The 22,626-nt window shown below is 41.4% G+C and overlaps 1 protein-coding gene across 12 annotated transcripts in view; it reads right to left on the bottom strand.

Annotated features, from left to right (window-relative positions):
* Positions 1 to 376: 376 nt before the first annotated feature.
* Positions 377 to 22,626, bottom strand: part of DNASE2B (deoxyribonuclease 2 beta) — a 47,305-nt gene continuing 25,055 nt past the window's right edge. For 5 of the 12 annotated variants that reach the window (XM_065554124.1, XM_065554123.1, XM_065554125.1 and 2 more), the window contains 6 exons: positions 15,933 to 15,998; positions 11,757 to 11,934; positions 9,027 to 9,108; positions 7,322 to 7,483; positions 5,187 to 5,383; positions 3,848 to 4,350 (listed from right to left, as the gene is read on the bottom strand). In XM_065554124.1, coding sequence (XP_065410196.1) covers positions 3,994 to 4,350; positions 5,187 to 5,383; positions 7,322 to 7,483; positions 9,027 to 9,108; positions 11,757 to 11,934; positions 15,933 to 15,998 — 1,042 coding nt within the window. In that variant the 3' untranslated portion in view covers positions 3,848 to 3,993. Of the gene's footprint in view, positions 651 to 2,445; positions 2,581 to 3,847; positions 4,351 to 5,185; positions 5,384 to 7,321; positions 7,484 to 9,026; positions 9,109 to 11,756; positions 11,935 to 15,932; positions 16,235 to 22,626 lie in introns of those variants that run through there. The other 7 variants (XM_065554128.1, XM_065554130.1, XM_065554129.1 and 4 more) reach the window with 4 other exon arrangements.

The following is a 22,626-nucleotide window of genomic DNA, read 5'->3' as shown; positions in this document are numbered from 1 at the left end:
AAAATTGCTCTCCCAATCAATGAAGTCATCTTAGATCCCGCTAAAACAGTGTGGCAAACTCTGGCATCAGTAGCCCTAACCTGACATGTAAGCATGGGGACAAGAAATATTATGTCCCCACAAAGAAATCAGAGTTCCTTTTCTCCCATCAGCCACCCAATTCCATCACAGTGGATGCTGTAAACTCTTGTGACTGACAACATCATTCCAGGGCAATGCCCTATGACAGGGACTGGAAGCGCCTCAATCTCTTTGGCAGGAAGGCGTATTCCTTGGCCACCTTACAATTTCATATTGCCAATTACCAGGTGCTCGCAGTGAAATATGACCACATGAATTACAATAGATTGCATGACTTTATTGATAATCTGCCAGAGAGTCATCAAGAATCCTTGAAGGTCATAGTTCAGGAGGGACAACTGGTGGTAAAAACATTGCTGCAATTGGCCATTAATGCCACCGACACAGCAGCTAGATCCATCTCCACAGCTGTGATAAGGAGAAGGGCGTCATGGGTCCACCTGTTGGGATTCCCGAAGGAGGTGCAGACCTCAGTGGAGGACCTCTCCTTCGAGGGTGTGCAGCTCTTTGCCTCCCTCCCCACCTTGAAGGATTCGAGGGCCATCATCAGGTCGCTGGGTATCTACACACTGGGGGAAAAGAGGCGGTTTAGCCCCCAATCCCAGCTGTGCCTTACTTATCTCAATTCCAATCACAGCGCCATTATGATCCCATTATGATGCCCAAAGGAAAAAGGGAAAATTTATGAAACATAAGCTGTCCAGTCCACAATCTTTGACCCAGCCCCCTGTCTATAATCATCACTTTTGACGGGAAGGTTGAGGCATCGCAAGACTACTCCCCACCACTGCCAATGACCATGCACCCATTTGACCACTGTTTGGCAAGTGTTCTGTAGTGCCTGGGAACGCATAACATCAGACAGATGGGTCCTAGAGATTGTCTAATCTGGATACTTTATCCACTTCACCTTCCTACCCCCTCCACAACACCCTTCCCTGTCCCTTTTCAGGGACCCTTCTCACAAGAGTCTACTATGAGAGAAGATAGATCAACTCCTGCAATTAGGAGCAACAGAACAGTACCTCAACATCTACGAGGCAAGGGATTCTACTGTCGTTACTTCCTAATACCCAAAAGGAAGGGAGGTTGGAGACCCATTCGGGACCTCAAAACTCTCAACAAGTTTGTCAAAGCTCAGAAATTCAGGATGGTCATCTTATCGACGATCATTCCATCACTGGAACAGGGAAATTGGTTTTCGGCCCTCGACCTACAGGACGCCTACTGTCATATTTCAATACTACTGGCTCATAGGCGTTTCCTCAGATTCATTGTGGGACATGACCATTATCAATACAGAGTCCTTCCCTTTGGACTCTCAGCCCCGAGTATATTTTCCAAAGTTCTCTCAGTGGTAGCCACTCATCTACACTCGCAAGGGATAACGATCTACCTTTATCTGGACAATTGTCTCCTCAGAGCCTGGTCACTCCAGGAGGCTTGTCAAGCCACGGACACCATGATACACTTGTTTACAGAACTAGGCTTGCAGATCAACATCCAGAAGTGGACACTCATGCCAGTGCAATGCCTGGAGTTCATAGGGGCTGCCCTGGATGCTCTACAGGCCAAAGCCTTCCTACCTCAACACAGGTTCCTATCCCTTATCTTGATCAGACACGGCTCAATGCAGTCCTCAAGTACCAGTCAGACTCTGACTTCAACTGCTGGGGCATATGGTAGTGAGCACGGCTATGATACCTCAGGTCAGACTCCACATGCAAGCCCTCCAATTATGTTTTATCTCAGTTTACAGATGGAACAGAGACAGTCTGGACCTGTGGTTCTCAACCTATTTACCACTGTGGGCTGCATCCAATACTACCTGTATGGCCCTGAGGAAGTCACATGGGCCACAGCTATGTGCTGATTGGGTCACAAGCAGCCCATGGGCTGCAGGTTGAGAACTACTGAACTCTGGACAAATCCCTGTGTCTGCCCATCAGGATCAAAAACTCCTTGGACTGGTGGAAGAACCCAGCCAATGTATGTGAAGGGATCCCCTTCTTGCAGACGTCTTTATCATCCTCCTTTCCACAATGCATTGCTCATAGGATGGGGCATGCATTTAAATGGCCTAACAACACAAGGCAAATGGTCACCTGCGGAGATATCTCTTCACATCAATCTCCTCGAACTGCGAGCAGACAGGAATGCCTGAGCTCCAATGAGGCTATGGAACTGGTGCATCTCTCACAATGTCACCTTGTCCGCAGCTTACCTCCCGGCCACCAGAACTTGATAGTAGACAAACTCAGCCATAAATTCCAGCACGATCATGAGTGGGATATGTACATGTCAGTACTCCATGACTTGTTCACATGATGGGGAACACTATCCACAGATCTTTTTGCCACTTACCAGAACAAGAAGTGTCCACGCTACTGCTCCAGGGCGGGAATGGGACAGTGGTCTCGGTGATGATTTGCTTCTCCCCTGGGACAAAGACTGTCTTTAAGTCTTTTTTCCCCGTTTCTTCTACTGCTGAAGGTCCTGCTAAAAATAAAAAGGGACAGAGCTCACGGAATCCTGATTGCTCCTATTTGGGTGAGACAGACCTGGTACCCTTACTTGACACAGCTTGTGGCATGCCCCCTGATCTCCTTTCCGACCACTTCTGCACCAACTCTTGCAGGGAAAAGCGCATACCCTACATCCCAACTTGGGGATTCCTGCCTCCAAGCATGGCTCCTGAGTGGTTCCACCACCTAGAAAGCTCATGCTCAAAGGAAGTGAAAGAGGTTCTACTACACAGTAGAAAGTCCTCCACATGACTTACTTACCGGCAGAAATGGTCCAGGTTTCAGATTTGGTGCATGTCCCAACAAATCTCTCCAATGTCAGCAACTCTTCCCCATATTCTGAAATATGCTCTGACCCTTAAAAAAGTGGGGTTATCCCTGAGTTCTCTTAGGGTCCACCTAGCACGTATTACAGCTTTTCACCAGCCATAGAGGGGTATTCGATACTATTGCACCCAACCACTACAAGCTTCCTTAAGGGTAGAATAAACCTCTTCCCTCAACCTCAACTCTGTACCCCCTCATGGGACCTAAACCCTAGTACTGAATGGGCTGATTAGACCCCTCTTTGGGCCCCTGGCCACCTGTTCGCTAACATACCTATTAATGTAAACAGCCTTTCTGATAGCAATTACCTTGGCTAGAAGAATAGGGGAGATAGCAGCTTTCATAGGCACTGACTCTGTGTGCTCCAGGGCTGGAGCTCCCACGGGGAACAAATGGTGGGTGCTGAGCACCCATCGACAGCCAGCTCCCCGCCTTCCCCCCCCCAGTGCCTCCTTCCTGCCAGTGGCCCTGCCAATAAGCAAACCTCCACCTCCCTCCCAGTGCCTCCAGCCCTCGCGGATCAGCTGTTCCGTGGTGTGCATGAGGTGCTGGGGGGAGGGGGAGGAGCAAGGACAGGAAGAGACGGGGCTGGAGCAGGGCGGGAAGAGACAGGGTGGAGCAGTATTGGGATGTGGGCAGGAAGAGTTGGGGCAGGGTGGGGGCTTCATGGAAAAGGGTGGAGCGGGGGCAGAGCTGGAGGGTTGAGCACCTCCAGGCAGATTAGAAAGTCAGTGCCGCTGGCAGCTTTGATGGCGCATCCCCCCATATAACATTCTTTCCAGACATGGTTACACTCAGGCTGCGTCCACGGTTCATCCCTAAGGTAACCTCCCCTTTTCACATAAGTCAGTCAATCCACCTTCCCATTTTCTACCCCACGCCACTCCCAGCTAGAAAGAAAAATTTTACTTGTAAAAAGTTGAGCACTTTTATTGTACAAATGATTCAAGAGACAAAAAAAACACGGAACCTTACAGTGCCATTTTTCAGAGCAGAATTGGAGGGGAATCTCTATACTCTATGTAATAGGTGCGTACAGTGTTTGAGAACCGTGGTTCATTCATATCCATCTTCGGGAGTTATTACAGCTATGGTAATGGAAGATCATGTGTCTGAAAGCTTTGTAAATGTACGGATTCTGGGTACAAATGAACCCACCGCTTCTCCAAGCCTGTTGAGGAGCACGGTTTAAGTCTCCAATACACGTCCATTGATCTTCATATCTCCAGGAAACACACCATTTAGAGTGATCATAATAGGAACTGAAAGTGGAATTCCACGGTGTCTTAATGAGGTTTATGTTGTAGACATGGTGTTGGAGAGAGCAGTTTGAGGGAAGCTCCTGTCCATCATGCTGCCAGGATTCTGCTAACAAATCTGTCTGCAACTGTTGAGCCATCCAGGCTACGTAGATATCCGTGTAATTTCAGAAGATGTGGGAAAATAATCTTTAACAAAGACCTTCTTTCTCCAAGACATTAAATTAGTTATAAGAGCTAAATAGGCATTAAGAAAATTGAACAAAAGTACAGTTTGAAACAGTCTGACTAATATTTCCTTCCCTCTCATTTGCTCAGCTCTCAATCTTAGTTTTTGTGATGTCATTAGTCCTCCAGCCACCTTAGAGTCTTCCAGAGAAGATACAATCGGAATCTCTAATGCAAGGAATAAGCAGGAAAAAGCAAGCAACCAACCAAACACTGAAAAAGAAATCTTTCATACCTTCTTCGTACATGCTGAAGCAGCAAAGAAGAAATACACAAGCCCATTTTTTCCTTTGAGTAGAATCATAGAATATCAGGGTTGGAAGGGACCTCAGGAGGTCATCTAGTCCAACCCCCTGCTCAAAGCACGACCAATCCCCAGACAGATTTTTACCCCAGTTCCCTAAATGGCCCCCTCAAGGATTGAACTCACAATGCTGGTTTTAGCAGGCCAATGCTCAAACCACTGAGCTATCTCTCCCCCCCCAGTAGTAAAAGTAGAGTTGTTTTTAGAACATCCCTATACTGAACACCTTAAAATACAAAGTGCCATGCAGCTTTTCTCTTTGCTCTGACTATCTTGCTACTAGTATATCTCCTATTTTGTGTATTTGTTGGTGGTTTCCAAAAGTGTCAATATTATGATGCAACAATGTTCCCTACCGTCTGTTATGTTCCTGTCTGTGGTTGAACTTCTCTGTTTCCCTTCAAGAAAATGCGTTGTTTATTTTCCAAGAGCGTGTATTGGATAAGGACAGTTTTTCTTACCATCAACAAAAAAGCGTGATTTAGCAAAGTGGAGGAAGTTTTCTCCCTGGGCTGACTGGAGTTTGGAGAGGTGGCGCCAAGGGACTAGAGGCAGCGCAGAACCTACACAAAGCTTTTGCAGATTTGGGAGGTCAGGGTGAAAGATGTCAGGGATGGAGCAGCTGTAGATGTTTGGATTGTAGCATAACAACTGTTTGTCTGAACAAAACCAAAGACATTAACAAGTACAAGATTAGGATGTATTAAAGATAAGCAATTAAGTTCCTAAAATACGTTTCTAATCTGACAAGTAACTATATAAATTTGGTGCCCTTTCACGCCTCACATCCTGTCTCTTTAATATGTTCAAGGTCAGATTTACTGACTTTAGTGACAAAAAATATTTCTACTGCTTTTTATTCCTATAAGCCTGCCAATTCAACACAGCTGATAGCGTAAGCTGGGTTCTATTTCCTCTTGTGCATCACTGACAGAATGGTAAGTGAAGGCCTCAGTCCTGCAGAGACTTCTCACACACACACACACACACACACACACACACACACAGTCCCATTGAAAGCAAGTCACACGTGTAAGCACAGGCATGTCTGCAGGATCAGGGTCTAAGTTCCAGTCAGTTACACCCGTGAAACCCCTTTCCCAGCAATAGGGCTGCAGAAGGGTCACTGAGGGTAGATCCACAAAAAGATGTAGGTGTCTAACTAAGATATAGATGTCTAACATGCTGGCCGTCGCTTCCCGCAGCTCCCATTGGCCAGGAACGGCGAACCGTGGCCACTAGGAGCTGCAGGCGACTGTGCCTGTGGACGGTCAATGTAAACAACTGTCTTGCGGCCTGCCAGTGGATTACCCTGACAGGCCGCGTGCGGCCTCCAGGCTGAGCTTTCCCACCATTGCTATGGGTATCTGGGCTAGATGTTTCTTAGACCCTCCTGTTGAAGTTTGTACAAAATACTTACATATATATTGGGCCAGAGAAAAAGTGAGAATGACTCTATAGCCCAGTGGTTAGGGCACTCACTTGGGAGACTGAGGTTCCAGTCCCTGCTTCAGTGACAATGGGCTTAAGGGCACCACCAGTGTTTTTTGCAAGAAAGGACTAACCTGGTTTAGGCACCTAACTCTAGGAGAGTGAATCCCATGTAGCAAGATGCGCCTCCTGTTAGCTGCCTAGCCCCGCCCATCTCCTCAACATTTCCTATTTGCTAATTTAGATAGTTCCCCACTCCAGCATGTTGGCTTTTGTGAATCCCATTCTTAGGTGCCTATCTCTCCCATGCATTGTACAGGGGCATCTAACTCAGGGCTGTGGATTCCAATAACTGGCAGGGCACCTAAAATTCAGGGCATTGGGACACTGAGTTTACATCCACCTTTGTGGTCCCATCTGCAGCCCTATTGCTGGGAAAAGGGTTTCATAGGTGTAACTGATTGGAACTTAGACTGTGATCCAGGGATGTAAAGTGGCATGCAGGATCTTTATCACGAAGATGTGTGAGCAGGAAAGAACAGAACTTGACTTTCAGAATCCAGGTTGAGTTTGCAGGGCTGGTAATTCAGTGAGACATCTCTTGACTCATAAACTGAGCACACATGATATGAAAAGCATTGAGGGACAATGAACATTGCATCCCACAATGCTTTTTACAGTCACTTTTCAGAGCAGAATTATATTCTGAGGTACATGCCAGTATTTCTCAATCAGGTGTTCAAAAGATTTATTTCCATTTGTTTTTAGTATTGATATTTTATGTGACTAAAGATACTTGTATAAATTCCTATCTTCCCACCCCTGCTATTACTACATGCCATATTTTACCTGAAGAAGAGCTCAATGTAAGTTGAAAGCTTGTCTCTTTCACCAACAGAAGTTGGTCCAATAAAAGAAATTACCTCACCCACCTTGTCTCTCTAATACCTTGTGACCAACACGACTACAACAACATTGCAAACATACTTCTGATGTGTCAGTGCTGTTACTCCAACTCCAGCAATGCCTATGTGATGTTATCAGAGCATTTGAAATCATGAAGAAAGTTTAAATTATTATTAATAATGACAATTATGCACTTTTACAAAGCTTTACATTTTCAAAGTCCTTTACACACAAACTGATTAAGGAAGAGCTTGCCATACCTATTTCTGCAAACTGGTTATATCTGAATGTTATACAGATGGCCATCTGTGCATTTTGCTTTCCGGTCGGTGGATATCCATAACCCTCCTCAGGAAATGGGGGGAACAGAGGGATGCTGTGAATCCCCCAGAAACCTTGTGATTTGTCCAAGAGCAGAAATCCTGTCAAAGTACAATTATTGCAGATAAATTAAGAAACCCATCTAGGAAATACATAAGAACATTGTACTATTCTAATACCAGAGGGCAATACAATTCAAACTGGATGGTAACGTCCTATTTTAACTTTCTTTATGCTAATATTATATATTACCTTAATAGATAATAAATCACCAATAACACTTTTCACACCTACAGTGCCTCCCATCAAAGATCTGTAAATTTTTCACAAATATTAATGCATTAATCCTCATACCGCTTTTTGATGTATTAGACTCATTTTATAAATGTGGACTCTGAGGCATAGAGAGGGTAAGTGACTTGCCCATGGTGTCCTAGAAAGTTTATGGCAGAGCTAGAAATACAATCTTAGTTTCCTTTGTATTGCCTTTCTATAGCATATTTTTTCAAAGAATCACAAAGCACTTAACTAACTATAAATACAGGAATCAGTTTACCTACCACCAAAGTGCAGCCATCTCTATGGAACAGAATCACTGATTCATGACAATGCTACATGACATGCTAGGAAAGAAAGTGATTAATAAACTCTCCAGTGGAACCTGACTGGAGCTGACTCCCTACTTTGGAAAAGTACCATGGGATCTTTAATGAGCACAAAGGCCAACACCTCCTTTTTACTTCCCATCTAAATTATATTTAGAAATGTAACAGCATAAGAATAATGGCTTTGACTCTGTCTCCACACCACAGCACCTGATCCTCAGCCAGCCTTATAGGGATTCATCATGTAAGAGAAAACTCACCCTGTCAACATGGTTGTCCACCACCACTGAGCAAATCCCTCCCCAAGCATGGCTTAGAGGAGGCAGCAGGTGGTGGGGAAATGTCTCTCACAGCAGGCATACTGCCATGGAGGCAGAGAAGGGACAAGGTTTCCAGGGACCTCATCACATCTGCAATCCGAAGATTTAGGAGGTCAAAGACTCTGCTCATTCTACAGGGAGTCTGGCCAAATCTGGCCCCCTTCCCCCTTGGAACAATTAGAAATTCACTGAGTCCCCAATTCATGTTTAACTTTAAGCATGTGCTTAAGTCCCAGTGACTTCAGTGGGACTTAACCACATACTTAAGTCATTTTCTGAATTGTAGGCTCAGTTCCTTACCCACTATGTAATTTTCTATCGGTAGAGTAGAATTTGGGGGTTTGTATTTCTCATTCTGTCACGTAGGATAGTTGAAAAGCTGTTGCTGTCCCAGCTGCAACTGGGCACAGGGCAGAGTGTGGCTTTCTACTCGCAAAAAGTGAGGAATATTAATTTCAGCGCCAGTGAGAAGGGTGTAAGGGCATTATAGATGTGGAGCTGCTCTATAGCACAGATGCCATGAAGGGAAATCCAAAAAATGTAGATACAGCATTGGCATGTGTTAATATTACGTACACAACAAACCCTACCACACAAACTGCTCTTTTGCTTTGGCTCAAACAGGGGTTTCATTTTCAATATATAGAGATAGATAAAGACAGAAATTCTCACCCATAAAGAAAAAAGCAAAGAACAGTACTACCGGACTATCCCTGTACCTTTAGTGTGTCCTTGTTTCCAGCTGTAATGCTTTGAGTGAGGGACATCATCATTGTATATCACATAGGCAGTGCTGTCGTTCTGCAGAGAAATATCCAATTACTGAAACATTAAATTCAAAGAAAGGAAAGAGTACTTCTATTTGTAACAGAATAAAGAACTTCAGAGATGGAAGACTTTGGGACAAATTGTCCTCTCACATGGCTGCAATCTCATTGATTTGAATGGGGTTAGCGTTGGAGTAAATTAGAACAGAATACAGCTTTGAGATTTTGATTCTTTCACGTAATATGAAGTGCAACCAAAAATGCATGCTCTCCTGAACAGTAGAAGAGGCCTTCCCAGAGAGATGGCTAGGTCAAATATGTGCAATAACATGATTTGTAAGGGCTTTATTGGGCAACAACCTGCAGTGCGGCTTTTTCTTTTGCAGTCTGCTGTTGATTTACAACCACAGGTTGAGAAAGTGTTTGTCAAATGCTTGTTTAGAAAATGCAGACATGCCAATTGTTCTTCTTTAGGAGGACCAGTTCCTAAAATTATATTATATTAGTCACACGCTTATTCCATCCTGTCCTTCCTAAAAGCTCTCTTTGCCTAATCCAGTGGTTCTCAAATGATGGCCCACAGTCTGCTTGCGGCACAATCAGCACATAGCTGCGGCCCATGTGACATCCTCAGGGCCATACAGGTAGTATATACTATGTGGATGTGGCCCACATAACACATAGAGAGTTCCATATGCAGACCACAATGGTAAATAGATTGAGAACCACTGGCCTAATCATTTTCAGTAGAGTTCTCCCCAAGTCTTGGCAGAACTGAAAGATTAGCTACTATTGGCTCCAGTGTGGGATTGTAAACAGCATCTTCACTTACTGAGCACAAGGATAGTGCAAATATTTGATTGGCTTCTTGAAATCTCTCCCATACACAAATTCAAATAAACTAAATATGTTAAAATAATATTACAGTTCTAACCTGAACCCATGAGAAAAATGAAAAGACATAGCCAAGATTAACACTCAATGTCTAATTCACTTCTGTGTGACCAGAGATGGGGGAAAGTGATGGTACATTCTCTAGATTATGGACAGTTGTGAAGTTAATCAGAACTGTAGAGCTAAGAACCACTGTGCTCAGAACAGTAAGGAGGAAAATTTACATACTAGATTATATGGACAGCAAAGAATAGTTACATACATAAAGCTCAATTCTGCCACCTGTATTCAGGTTGAGCTTGATTCTCCACTTCCTTGTATAGTCATTTATATCTGTGTATAGTGGGTGTAAAATGTTTGGCTCTAATACCATTTTCAACCACTTTGCACAAGTCTAAATGACTATGCAAGGTGCGGAGCAGTGGAATACCAGGCCCATCAAACAGTATGTTGCATTGTGAGTAGTCATCTTGATTTCAGTGGGAGTACATGAAGATTCAAATACTGCTCAGCATGAGTAAGGATGACAAGACAGGGCCCATAGGGACAGCGTAAAAATCTGAATTTTGAATATCTTTTCTATTGGCAATATATTATTTATCATAGTGCTTTATTATTTGTATTGCGGTAGCACCTAGAAGCCCATCACGGACAAGGAACCCATTGCATTAGGTGTTGTACAAATACATGTCAAAAAGACTTTTCTTGCCTGGGACTGGGGTCCCAGGGGAGCTAGCTGAGGTCACTCAATTAGGGTGAACTGCAAAGACTGGGGCAGACAATCCTCAAAGCTGGTGAGTGTTCCAATACTTAGATCATAGAATATCAGGGTTGGAAGAGACCTCGGGAGGTCATCTTGTCCAACCTCCTGCTCAAAGAAGGACCAATTCCCAACTAAATCATCCCAGCCAGGGCTTTGTCAAGCCTGACCTTAAAAACCTCTACGGAAGGAGATTCCACCACTTCCCTAGGTAACCCATTCCAGTGCTTCACCACCCTCCTAGTGAAAAAGTTTTTCCTAATATCCAACCTAAAGCTCCCCCACAGCAACTTGAGACCGTTACTCCTTGTTCTGTCATCTGCTACCACTGAGAACAGTCTAGATCCATCCTCTTTGGAACCCCCCTTCAGGTAGTTGAAAGCAGCTATCAAATCCCGCCTCATTCTTCTCTTCTGCAGACTGAACAATCCCAGTTCCCTCAGCCTCTCCTCATAAGTCATGTGCTCCAGCCCTCTAATCATTTTTGTTGCCCTCCGCTGGACTCTTTCCAATTTTTCCACATCCTTCTTGTAGTGTGGGACCCAAAACTGGACACAGTACTCCAGATGAGGCCTCACCAATGTCGAATAGAGGGGAATGATCATGTCCCTCGATCTGCTGGCAATGCCCCTACTTATACAGCCTAAAATGCCGTTAGCCTTCTTGGCAACAAGGGCACACTGTTGACTGATATCCAGCATCTCGTCCACTGTAGCCCCTACGTTCTTTTCTGCAGAACTGCTGCCTAGCCATTCGGTCCCTAGTCTGTAGCAGTGCATGGGATTCTTCTGTCCTAAGTGCAGGACTCTGCACTTGTCCTTGTTGAACCTCATCAGGTTTCTTTTGGCCCAATCCTCTAATTTGTCTAGATTTACCAAACCAGCCCAAATTAGCTTCTGCTATAAACAATGCTTATAAACACGTATTTTGGCTCAGTCATTGGTTTCCTTTCATTTACATTTTAGAAGTATTTTTTAAACTATAATATAAAGAAAATGTGTTAAAAATGATAATGAAATATGCCTTGCCTTGGATTTATAAGCTTCATAAAGTTGGTTTAATGTTTGCCCCAGGGCACTTTGTGTCATATTGATCAGGAATTTACTCAATTGCCAAGCTTGCGTCAAAGAATCCATGTACATGTACTCCAGCCCAGTCCCGGGACTCGCTTTTCTTATATACTTTGGTAACTTGTAAAGAAGAAACCTGAAACAATGAAGGATTATTAGTAATTATAAATCATTCTATTGGGATGGATAAGCCATAGCCCCTTCTGCCTTATGCCACATGAGAGCTTTGAGTCAACAGGGGTTCCCGCAGAGAGAACTGTATCCATGAAAATAAACTTCAACTGAAAACATTTTAAAAGTATGTTCCAAAAATATAAAAATATATAAGATAGAAACATATCCACAGCATGAGTCAGTGTTCTGGGATTGCCATTGTGGATGTCAGCCCTACGCAAATTTGTTCCAGAAGAAATAAAAGTCTTAGGCCTGGTCTACACTATGAGTTTAGGTCGAATTTAGCAGCATCCCCCCGCGACACTGTTTTTGCCTCATCAGGCATTGGGATCTCAACCCAGAATTCCAATGGGCAGCAGAGACTGCGGGAACTATGGGATAACTACCCACAGTGCAATGCTCCGGAAGTCGACGCTAGCCTCGGTACTGTGGACGCAGTAATGCACTTAGAGCATTTTATGTGGGGACGCACACAATCGACTGTATAAAAATGATTTCTATAAAACCGGCTTCTATAAATTCGACCTAATTTCGTAGTGTAGACATACCCTTAGGCAACACTCAGCCCTAATGTACGTGGGTGTAATTCCATTGAATTTAAGGGAGTTGAATCCACTTACAATGGGCCTGACTTTGGCCCTTAGTATTCTAGACACCCTGAAGCATGTCCATTGCTATTTAGAATACTTTGCAGTCGCAATTCTACACTGAAAAACGACACTGTCTTCTTCAACAATTCTGCTCTCTGTTTGTTACATCTGGTGACAGAAAATCTTTTTTATTGCATTTTACAGAGCTCTTCAGAGCCCTAACACAGCTAAAACAGAATGAGCTAGATTCTATTCCTCCTTGTGGTTCATGAGCAGAATTGTTCAGTAAGTTTCAATCAGTTACACCTGTGAAAATGTGCAGAAGGCAATAGGGGTTTCACAGATGTTGCTAGGAGTCTAGGGCTATGTCTACACTTGCAGAGTTTTTGCGCTGTAAATTTCACCAGTGACAGGGAACCAGTGAAAGTAAAGCACTGGTTTGTGTACTCACTTAATTCCTCAGATGTCAGAGAGTGTTTACATTAGCAGCACTTCCATTGCTGTTGAGAGCAGTGCTCTAGGGCAGCTATCCCACAGTCAAGGCCGGCTCCAGGCACCAGCATAGCAAGCAGGTGCCTGGGATGGCCAATGAAGAGAGGGGCGGCTCGTCCGGCAGTTCGGCGGCAATTCGGCGCCGGGGCCGTCACTCCCTCTGGGAGCAAAGGACCTCCCGCCGAATTGCCGCCATAGAATGAAGTGGCGCTAGAGCTGCCGCCGAATTGCCACCGATCGTGATCGCGGCTTTTTATATTTCTCCCTGCTTGGGGCGGCAAAAACTCTAGAGCCGGCCCTGCCCACAGTGCAGCTCTCTCCAGTTTTGTGGAAGGGGATGCGTGTGTGATCGCAGGACATCCTGGGTCCCTGCACAACCTCCTCTCCCCAAACACTGATAAGCTCCAGCAGCTCAGCATTGCTTCGAGCAGGGGATCCTCACCTGGCCAGATAAGTGAGCACTTGCCAAGAAAACAAGAAGGGGAGTTTCAAAGTTCCAGGGGCTTTACAGGGGGAGGGGTGGATATCTGTTTACCTGGCATCAGAACTGCTGGCCAGAGTGGTCACCTAGGCACTGTGGGATATCCTCCGGAGGCTAAAAGCTGTGTAAACAGGAAGAACGTGTCTTCACTTGCACATTACCACAAAAGCATCACCAGTAAGAGCTTATGCCTCTCGTGAAGGTGGTTTTCTTTTTTGTGGTGAAACTTCTGAGTTCATTCAAATGAATGAAAAAGAGGCACATTCTGCCCTCATAACAGATTACTGATTCTACAGTCCTTTGCGCAGATTAAACTCTTATTGAGTACAGGCCAAGTTTTACATGAGTAAAGATTACAAGATGAGCTCCTAAATGTAATGTAAATACCTGGAGACATTTGACAACTTATTCCCTTGATATAGAGTTTATTCCAGATGAGTCTTGGGAACATAATTGTTGCCATAGTAAATCAGACAAGTAATCCATCTAGTTTAGTATGAAATGCTACAGAGGAAGGTGCAAGAATGCCAGTAATAAGCAACTATGGAATATTGTAGAATGAAACCAAAGAATATTAAATAGTCAATTCAGCCTGCTGCTAACTGAATACTGTCAGTAGAATTCAGTGCAATCTGTTTTATAGCATGCAATTGTCTTTTGTGCAATAGGAAGTTTTATGCAACAGTTTCACTTCTGCTCCTTATTGCTACTTCATACCACAGAAAATCGGAATCAAGTAATCCTTGAATATTTTTTTAGCAACAGGCCTGAATTACCAAAAAAGTGAAACGTGGCCTTCTTGGTCAAGTAGCCATACTTTGAAAGAAATTTCCCACTCCCCCCCCCTTAAAAACTTGATTCTATGTATCTTGTGAACCAAGTTTGTAAACTGATCTACACGGTTCACATCGATGCAGGAGTCGACCTGCACAGGTCATTTTGCAGGGTTGGGGCCTTAGCTACCTGTCTGTGAACATTTAAAATGTCTTAAATAGTCATAGACTCATTGCATTGCTAACGCCAATGATTGTGTAATATAAACAATATAATTGAATAGCAAAATGTACAGGCCTAAGGGATATGATGTCTCATAAATCTTTCATAACAAGCACAGGAGAGGAATTTCCCTGCGCATTTGTGATCTGTAAGTTTATGTGTTTTGTCATTATATTATGATGAAATATGTTCTTCTTTTAGCCCTAAGACACGTACAAATTCTACACTGAAGGAAATGAAAAGTGATGCTGTCTTTAACCCATTGACAGGCTGTGCTAAGGATCTGACCCTGCAAACATTCATTATTATTTTTATTATTGTAGCACCTAGGACAAGATCCTATTGTGCTAAGCAGTGTGCAGACACAGAACAAAGACAGTCTTATGAACTATGAAGTATTGACTTCAATGGCACTAGTCATGTGACTAAAGTAAAGCATACGCTCAACAAGTGTTAGCAGGATCAGGGCCTAATTTTCCAAGTATGTAACTTGTAGCCAGATTGATAATTGGGATAATCTGTAAGAAATGACTGTTTTTTTTTTTTAATTGGTTGATGTTTATCTTTGGTGATCAGTGTTTCTAACAGTACCTGTTCCATTGCTAAAACCTGTGATTAGATTTATGAATAATAATAATAGTTAACACTTTTCATGGTCAAGGTGCATTATCTAATCAATCAGTTTAGTGATTTAATACTGTAAGCACGTTGCTGCCAGTTACTACTGCCAGTTCTAGTGCTGGCATTTCTGGAGACTGACAGCCCCACGTGACCTAGAGTCCCAGAAGATGACATCCTCTCTTTAATCACAGAACAGCACTTTCCCCACACTCTGCTTGCCAATATGCTCAGTCTGGATCCATCTTGAGGAGGTTCAGTTTTATTTTTCAAACATTTCTTGGCCACTGAGCTGATATGGCCAAGGAAGGGGGTCAATTCACACCAGTGTTTTGTTATGATACAGACACCTTATGAGGACTGGCCTAAGACTGAGATAATAACAAAGACTTCCAACTTTCCAAACATGTTTCCTAGCAGTGAAAAGCCACTTTCACAACTCCTCACTGTAACCTGGATGCTACCAATGCTGCTTTAAATGCACCTAACTCCTGGAGGTTTGCCATAAGAACACAGCTTGCATGCTCACTTTGATCATAGGAAATTAGGTTTTTGTTGTCAACCAATGATCATTTTGCAGCTAGTCATAATGCAATGATGGGTTAGTTACAATGAAATTCAATCAAATTTCAGTAATCTACATTTCACTCACCAGACATGGTGCAAAGACTACCTCCAAAGTAGAAGAGACTAAGATACAAATTCATATGCATTACAGTTCTCTGATCCATCTACTTAATGATTTTACATTCCAAAACTTCTCCATACATGTTCTTTACTTACCAATCAACCGGGTTACCATCTTCACTTTTGCAGGAAATTTCAGCTGCCCAAAGGGACCTGATGGAACTAAATAACAGCAAAAAAACGCAACTCAATAAAGATCCTGCAGTCATTTCTGGTTTCAGCTCTACAGAATGAGCAAACAACAACTTAAAAGGAGAAGTTGTTTTGTGAAGTGCATTTCTCTTGTCTGATTTAGTTTCCACCTTGTCAGCTCTCAACACAATATTTCACAGCCATAAAAACACATTTCCCGACCAGCTGCAGTGCTGCAAAGCACGGAGTGTTCTTGTGAGATGCTAAGCTACTGGGTTGTTCCCTTTTCAAGTACTGTTTCTTCCTACAGAGCATTGGTTCTCTCATCTGGTATTTGGTGCACAAATGTGGATAATCTATATTTTATATTTTGAAGAAATTGTTAGGTTTGGCTGACCTCTCCTATTGTGAATCTTTTTTGCATTTGATTGGACTGGACCCCTTGGATTTTGTAGCCCTGAACTTTGGAACTTGGGCCCTTCTTAAATTTTCTGGTGGAGTCTGATAAAGCCAACACTGTTCTCACACCTGTCTGAAAGTACTTTGTGGTAGGACAGCTGTGCACTCTTTCAGAATATAATAAATAATACTTAGTTCTTATATAGTTCTTCTAATCAGTAGATCTCAAAGAGCTTTGTAAAGAAATATTGTTACAGCCATTTTACTTTCATCAGCTATTCTTTTACTCTATCAATTTCATGTATCCTAATTATGCCACACTGTGGACCAAATTCTCAGTCTCATTAATGAAACCTCATCTTTAGCCTTCTTCAGATCTTATTGTTCAATCAGACCAGCCACCAGGAGTGTTTTGACATTATGTCGTCTAACGGTCAAGTTCTAGTAGTGGCTTCTCTCAATCCAGTGATTCTTGGCTGCCCTGTCCTTTTCTTGGTTTGAGTGCTACTATACCTAAGGCTGTGTCTACGACACAGGAACTACACCACCATTGCTATGCTGGCATAAACCCATAGTGTAGATGCAGCCTAGACCAATGGAAGGGGTTTTTCCATCCCTGTAGGAACACTACTCTCAGAACAAAGTCTAAATCAATAGAAGCACTTTTCTTTAGACAAAGCTGCTAATTGGGGGTTAGTTGTGCCTATAGTGGTCAAGGGTGTGGTATTGTCAACCTAACTTTTAAGTATAGATCAAGCCTCAAGGATAAGAGCCCCTGATAAATGTGACTTTAGTTATTGTCATTTACTGTGCATGCTGATTAGGAGTTTAGAATGACATAGCCAGAATTCAGTGACATCTGCATCATCCACAAAATCCATTTTCATCCAAAACATTTATGGTAATCAGAACAAACTCTGCATGTTGTATTCTGTATGCTAGTGTACATTATCATGTTATTTGTCTTCTTAGATCAAAACTAGAGAACAATGTATCCTGGGTATCTGCAAACACTTTATTTCATCATTTTGTCATGTAGTAAATGTCAAGAAGTATCATGATAGTGGTCTAGAAAAGGTATATAAAAAGACTAGTATAATGCAGCATATTTATTCTGGATAAATTTGTTTCTTTCTCAGTTCATTTTTTAAAAGTCACACTACAATGCACTGCAGTTTCATTTACAAATGTGCTTTTAATTTATAGAATGCAGTTCCCCATCTCCATTAATTTATCTTTGTTCCTGAAGGAATTCGCTTTTGTGAAGTCAAACAGAGTCAGTATGGTGAGCAAATTATAAATCATTTTCCAGCAGCATCATTACTATTTCCTTAATGTCTCTATTGATTAAAGACAAAGACAGGTTTAGAATGGTTACAGGAGTTAAAGCATTTAGAACACAATCTTAGGTTCACCATAGCTCTAAAACAAAGAAGGGGAGGGCACTCAACATTTTTCATACAAGTCTGATTCTGAATCCTTGTCCACTAAATCACGAGTGAATAAGTAATGCAGGATCCAGCTTTTATATTTGTATAGTTTTCCAAAACAAAAAACAATTACAATTGTACACAAAGCACTACTACTATAGAAACACAAAATTTAACTGTCTTCTGAAAATAACCTGCTGAGATTAATACATTGTAGTATAGCCTATGACTATTAGTATTACTGTAACAGTAATTACATTTCCAAAGACATTTAAGTCCAACTGCCTAGTTTACACTAATACTGCAAAACCCATGGATATGCCTGGGCTTTATTTCTAACAAGATGCAATTTCAGTATTACAAATCAGGCCAGAAGGACCTCATCCTAACCCTTAAACTTTCACCCATATCTTCATGCAAGCAAATTTTTATATGTAAACACTCAAATGTGTGTGTGCAAATTGTGCATTCCTCGCATAACCAAAACTCAAATTGAATTCAGTGAGAGTTTTGGGGTGCTCAAGAAATGCAGAATTCCAGGCTACATTTACATATGTAAATTAGGGTGTTAATTACCTAGATACCAATTTAAAAATACATATGCCAATTAGGGCTGTCAAGCGATTAAAAAAAATAATTGTGATTAATCGTCCGACTAAAAAAAATTAATCACGATTAATTGTGCTGTTAAATAATAATAGAATACCATTTATTTAAATATTTTTGGATGTTTTCTACACTTTCAAATATATTGATTTCAATTACAACACAAAATACAAAGTGTACAGTGCTCACTTTATATTATTTTATTTCAAATATTTGCACTGTAAAAAACAAAAGAAGTAGTATTTTTCAATTCACCTAATACAAGTACTGTAGTGCAATCTCTTTATCATGAAAGTTGAACTTACAAATGTAGATTTATGTACAAAAAAATAACTGCATTCAAAAATAAAAAATTGTAAAACTTTAGAGCCTACAAGTCCACTCAGTCCTACTTCAGCCAGTCGCTCAGACAAAACAAACATGGTTACAATTTGCAGGAGTTAATGCTGCCTGCTTCTTGTTTACAATGTCACCTGAAAGGGAGAACAGGCATGTGCATGGCACTGTTGTAGCTGGCGTCGCAAACTATTTACGTGCCAGATGTGCTAAAGATTCATATGTCCCTTCATGCTTCAATCACCATTCCAGAGGATATGCGTCCATGCTGATGATGGGTTCTGCTCGATAATGATCCAAAGCAGAGCAGACAGATGCATGTTCATTTTCATCATCTGAGTCAGATGCCACCAGCAGAAGGTTGATTTTCTTTTTTGGTGGTTTAGGTTCTGTAGTTTCCGCATTGGAGTGTTGCTCTTTTAAGATTTCTGAAAGCATGTTCCACACCTCGTCCCTCTCAGATTTTGGATGGCACAGATTCTTAAACATTGGGTCGAGTGCTGTAGCTATTTTTAGAAATCTCACATTGGTACCTTTTTTGCATTTTGTCAAATCTGCTGTGAAAGAGTTCTTAAAATGAACATGTGCTGGATTATCATCCGAGCCTGCTAACACATGAAATATATGGCAGAATGCAGGCAAAACAGAGCAGGGATATACAATTCCCCCCCAAGGAGTTCAGTCACAAATTTAATTAATTCATTATTTTTTTTAACGGGCATCATCTTCATGGAAGAATGTCCTCTGGAATGGTGGCTGAAGCATGAAGGGGCATACGAATGTTCAGCATATCTGGCACGTAAATACCTTGCAACGCCGGCACCAAAAGTGCCATGTGAATGCCTGTTCTCACTTTCTCACATTATAAATAAGAAGCAGGCAGCAGTATCTCCTGTAAATGTAAACAGACTTATTTGTCTTAGCAATTGGCTGAACAAGAAGTAGGACCAAGTGGGCTTGCAGTCTCTACAGTTTTACATTGTTTTGTTTTTGAATGTAGCTCTGTAACAAAAAATATCTACATTTGTAAGTTACACTTTCACAATAATGAGATTGTACTACAATACTTGTATGAGGTGAATTGAAAAATACTATTTCTTTTATCATTTTTTACAGTGCAAATATTTGTAATAAAAATAATAATATAAAGTGAGCACTGTACACTTTGTATTCTGTGTTGTAATAGAAATCAATGGATTTAAAAATGTAGAAAAACATCCAAAATATTTAATACATTTCAATTAGTATTCTATTTTTTAACAGTGCGATTAATCACAATTAATTTTTTTAATCACGATTAATTTTTTGAGTTAATCACGTGAGTTAACGGTGATTAATCGACAGCCCTAATTCCAATTCATTGCTATGACTGCCAACAAGAGTGCCCGTTAGATCCAAATGTGTTGGTGATTTATGTGACAGGGGTATGTAACTATTGGGAATTGGACTGAGATCACTATAGTGTTAAGCACAATGGGACTAGAGGTTCTAGGCAATTCTGCAATGCAAACAACAACATTAGAACAGCCAACAGATAGTAACAACTTTTAATTGCTACTGATTGAGTCTGGGTTCAAACTCATAACCTAAAGATTAAAGACTTTGTATTGCAGTACTAATCCTATGACCCATCCAGGCTATTGCCTAGTTTGCAGTCTTGGTAGAACTGGAAGGGACCTCTATGAGTTATCTAGCATGTCCCCTTGTATCTTGACAGGATCAGATTCATTTGTGGACAGCTCTAAAAGGCTCATTCGGATTGCGTTTCTCGTATTTCTACCAGTAGAAAAGGCAGAATCAGATACAAATTTCTAGTGAATTTTGGCCTTGATTTTCTATAGAAAGCGATGTTTAAAATTCATAAAGACATTTAACTACTGCCACAAAGGAAGCCTACAAAAAGTGGAAAGATGGGCAAATTGCTAAGGATGAGTACAAAAGATTTGAATAGCAGGGAAAGCAGAAAGGCTAGGGCACAAAGTGAGTTACTCATAGCAAGGAATATAAAGGGCAATAAAAAGAGTTTCTATAACTAACTTATGAGCAAGAGAAAGATGAAGGAAAGTGTAAGTCCTCTATTTAGTGGGGACAGAAGAACTAATAATGGATAACATCAAGAAGGCTTCAGTCTTCACTCTTTTGCTCCAGTCTCCAATAAAAAAGTAAATTGTAACAATATACTTAACACAATTAATATTAACAACAAGAAGGAAGGCATACAAGTCAAAATAGGGAAAAAAGAGGTTAAAGACTGTTTAGAAATTAGATGTATTATAGTCATCAGGTCCTGATGACATTCATCGTAGGGTACTTAAGGAACTAATCGAAGCACACTTGGAACTGTTAGCAATTACTGTTGAGAACTCATGGAGGACAAATGAAGTCCCAGTGGACTGGAGAAGGGCAAACATAGAACCCCTTTAATAAGGGGAATAAAGAGAACCTTAGGGAACTACAGACAAGTCAGCCGAACTTCAATACCTGGAAAGATACTGGAACAAATGACTAAACAATTGATTTGTATACATCTAGAAGATAATAGAGTTATGAGTAATAGCCAACATTGCTTTGTCAAGATGAATAATGCCAAACCTACCTGATTTCCGTTTTTGACAGGGTTACTGGCCTAGTGGATAGGAGGGAAGTTGTAGATATGATATATCTTGATTTTAATAAGGTTTTTGGCACAGTTCCATGGGACACTCTCATAAACAAACTAGGGAAATGTGGTCTAGATGAAATGATTATAAGGAGGATGCAAAGGTGATTGAAAGACCGTACTCAAAGAGTAGTTATCAATGGTTCACTGTTAAACTGGGAGGAGATATCTAGTCAGGTCTGTCTTGGGACCAATACTATTCAGTATTTTCATTAATGACTCAGATAATGTAGAGGAAAGTATATTTATAAAATTTGTGGATGACATGAAGCTGGGAGGGATTTCTGGCACTTTGGAGGACAGGATTAGTGTTCAAAATGACCTTGATAAATTGGAAAATTGATCTGAAATCAATAAGTTGAAATTCATTAAAGACTAGTGCAAAGTTCTACCACTCAGGAAGGAAAAGTCAAATGCACAACTAGAAAATGAATAACTTGCTAAGCAGCAATATTGCAGAAAGCGGTTATAATAGATCACAAATTGAATACGAGTCAAAAATATGATGCAGTTGTGGAAAAGGCTAATGTCATGTGGGGATATATCATTTTGCATGTAAGACACAGGAGGTAATTGTCCCGGTTTACTTGAATAGGTCAGAAAAAACACCTGGCATGCATGGTCCAGGTATATGTGGTACGGGGTGTGGACTAGATGACCTCTTGAAGTCCTTTCTAACACTACAATTTTGATTCTTTTTTTTGGCGGCATGAACAGCATTGACTTTGGGTTCCTCATCCTTCTGGGAAAATTCCTTTTTGAACTTCCTGGCAAAAGCTAAGAAAGAAACCTGAATGAAATTAAAGAATTTATATCATTTTCTGGAAAAGCTCCTGGTTTTAATACACTGATATGATCTCACTTTTTCAATGTCTAAAGACTCATTGCCACATGTATAAAAGCTACAAATGTTAGCAAGCAAACAACATTTATTACACGGCACCAGAATGCCATACCTTTTATTCCCAGTCTCACTATCATATAGCCCTTTAATAGTTTTTTGAGGCTTACTGCACAGGTGAGGAGTAACGCTGGAAAAGGTTTATAACCACTTCCTTTTTTTCTTGCAAGATAATTCTATCAAAATGTTCTTCCTACACAGCTTTGAAATATACCTCTCAGTCAATGCTACATTTTACCTTTTCACTCTGCTAGTAAAAGAGAGCTCTGTGAAAATTAATATAATCATAAGTTTATTTCATTGCCAACACATCAAATGTTAAAACGC

Source organism: Chrysemys picta, chromosome 8, assembly GCF_011386835.1.
Source record: "Chrysemys picta bellii isolate R12L10 chromosome 8, ASM1138683v2, whole genome shotgun sequence".
In the NCBI taxonomy this organism is placed as follows: domain Eukaryota; kingdom Metazoa; phylum Chordata; order Testudines; family Emydidae; genus Chrysemys; species Chrysemys picta.
This window is presented reverse-complemented; position numbering and strand designations above follow the sequence as displayed.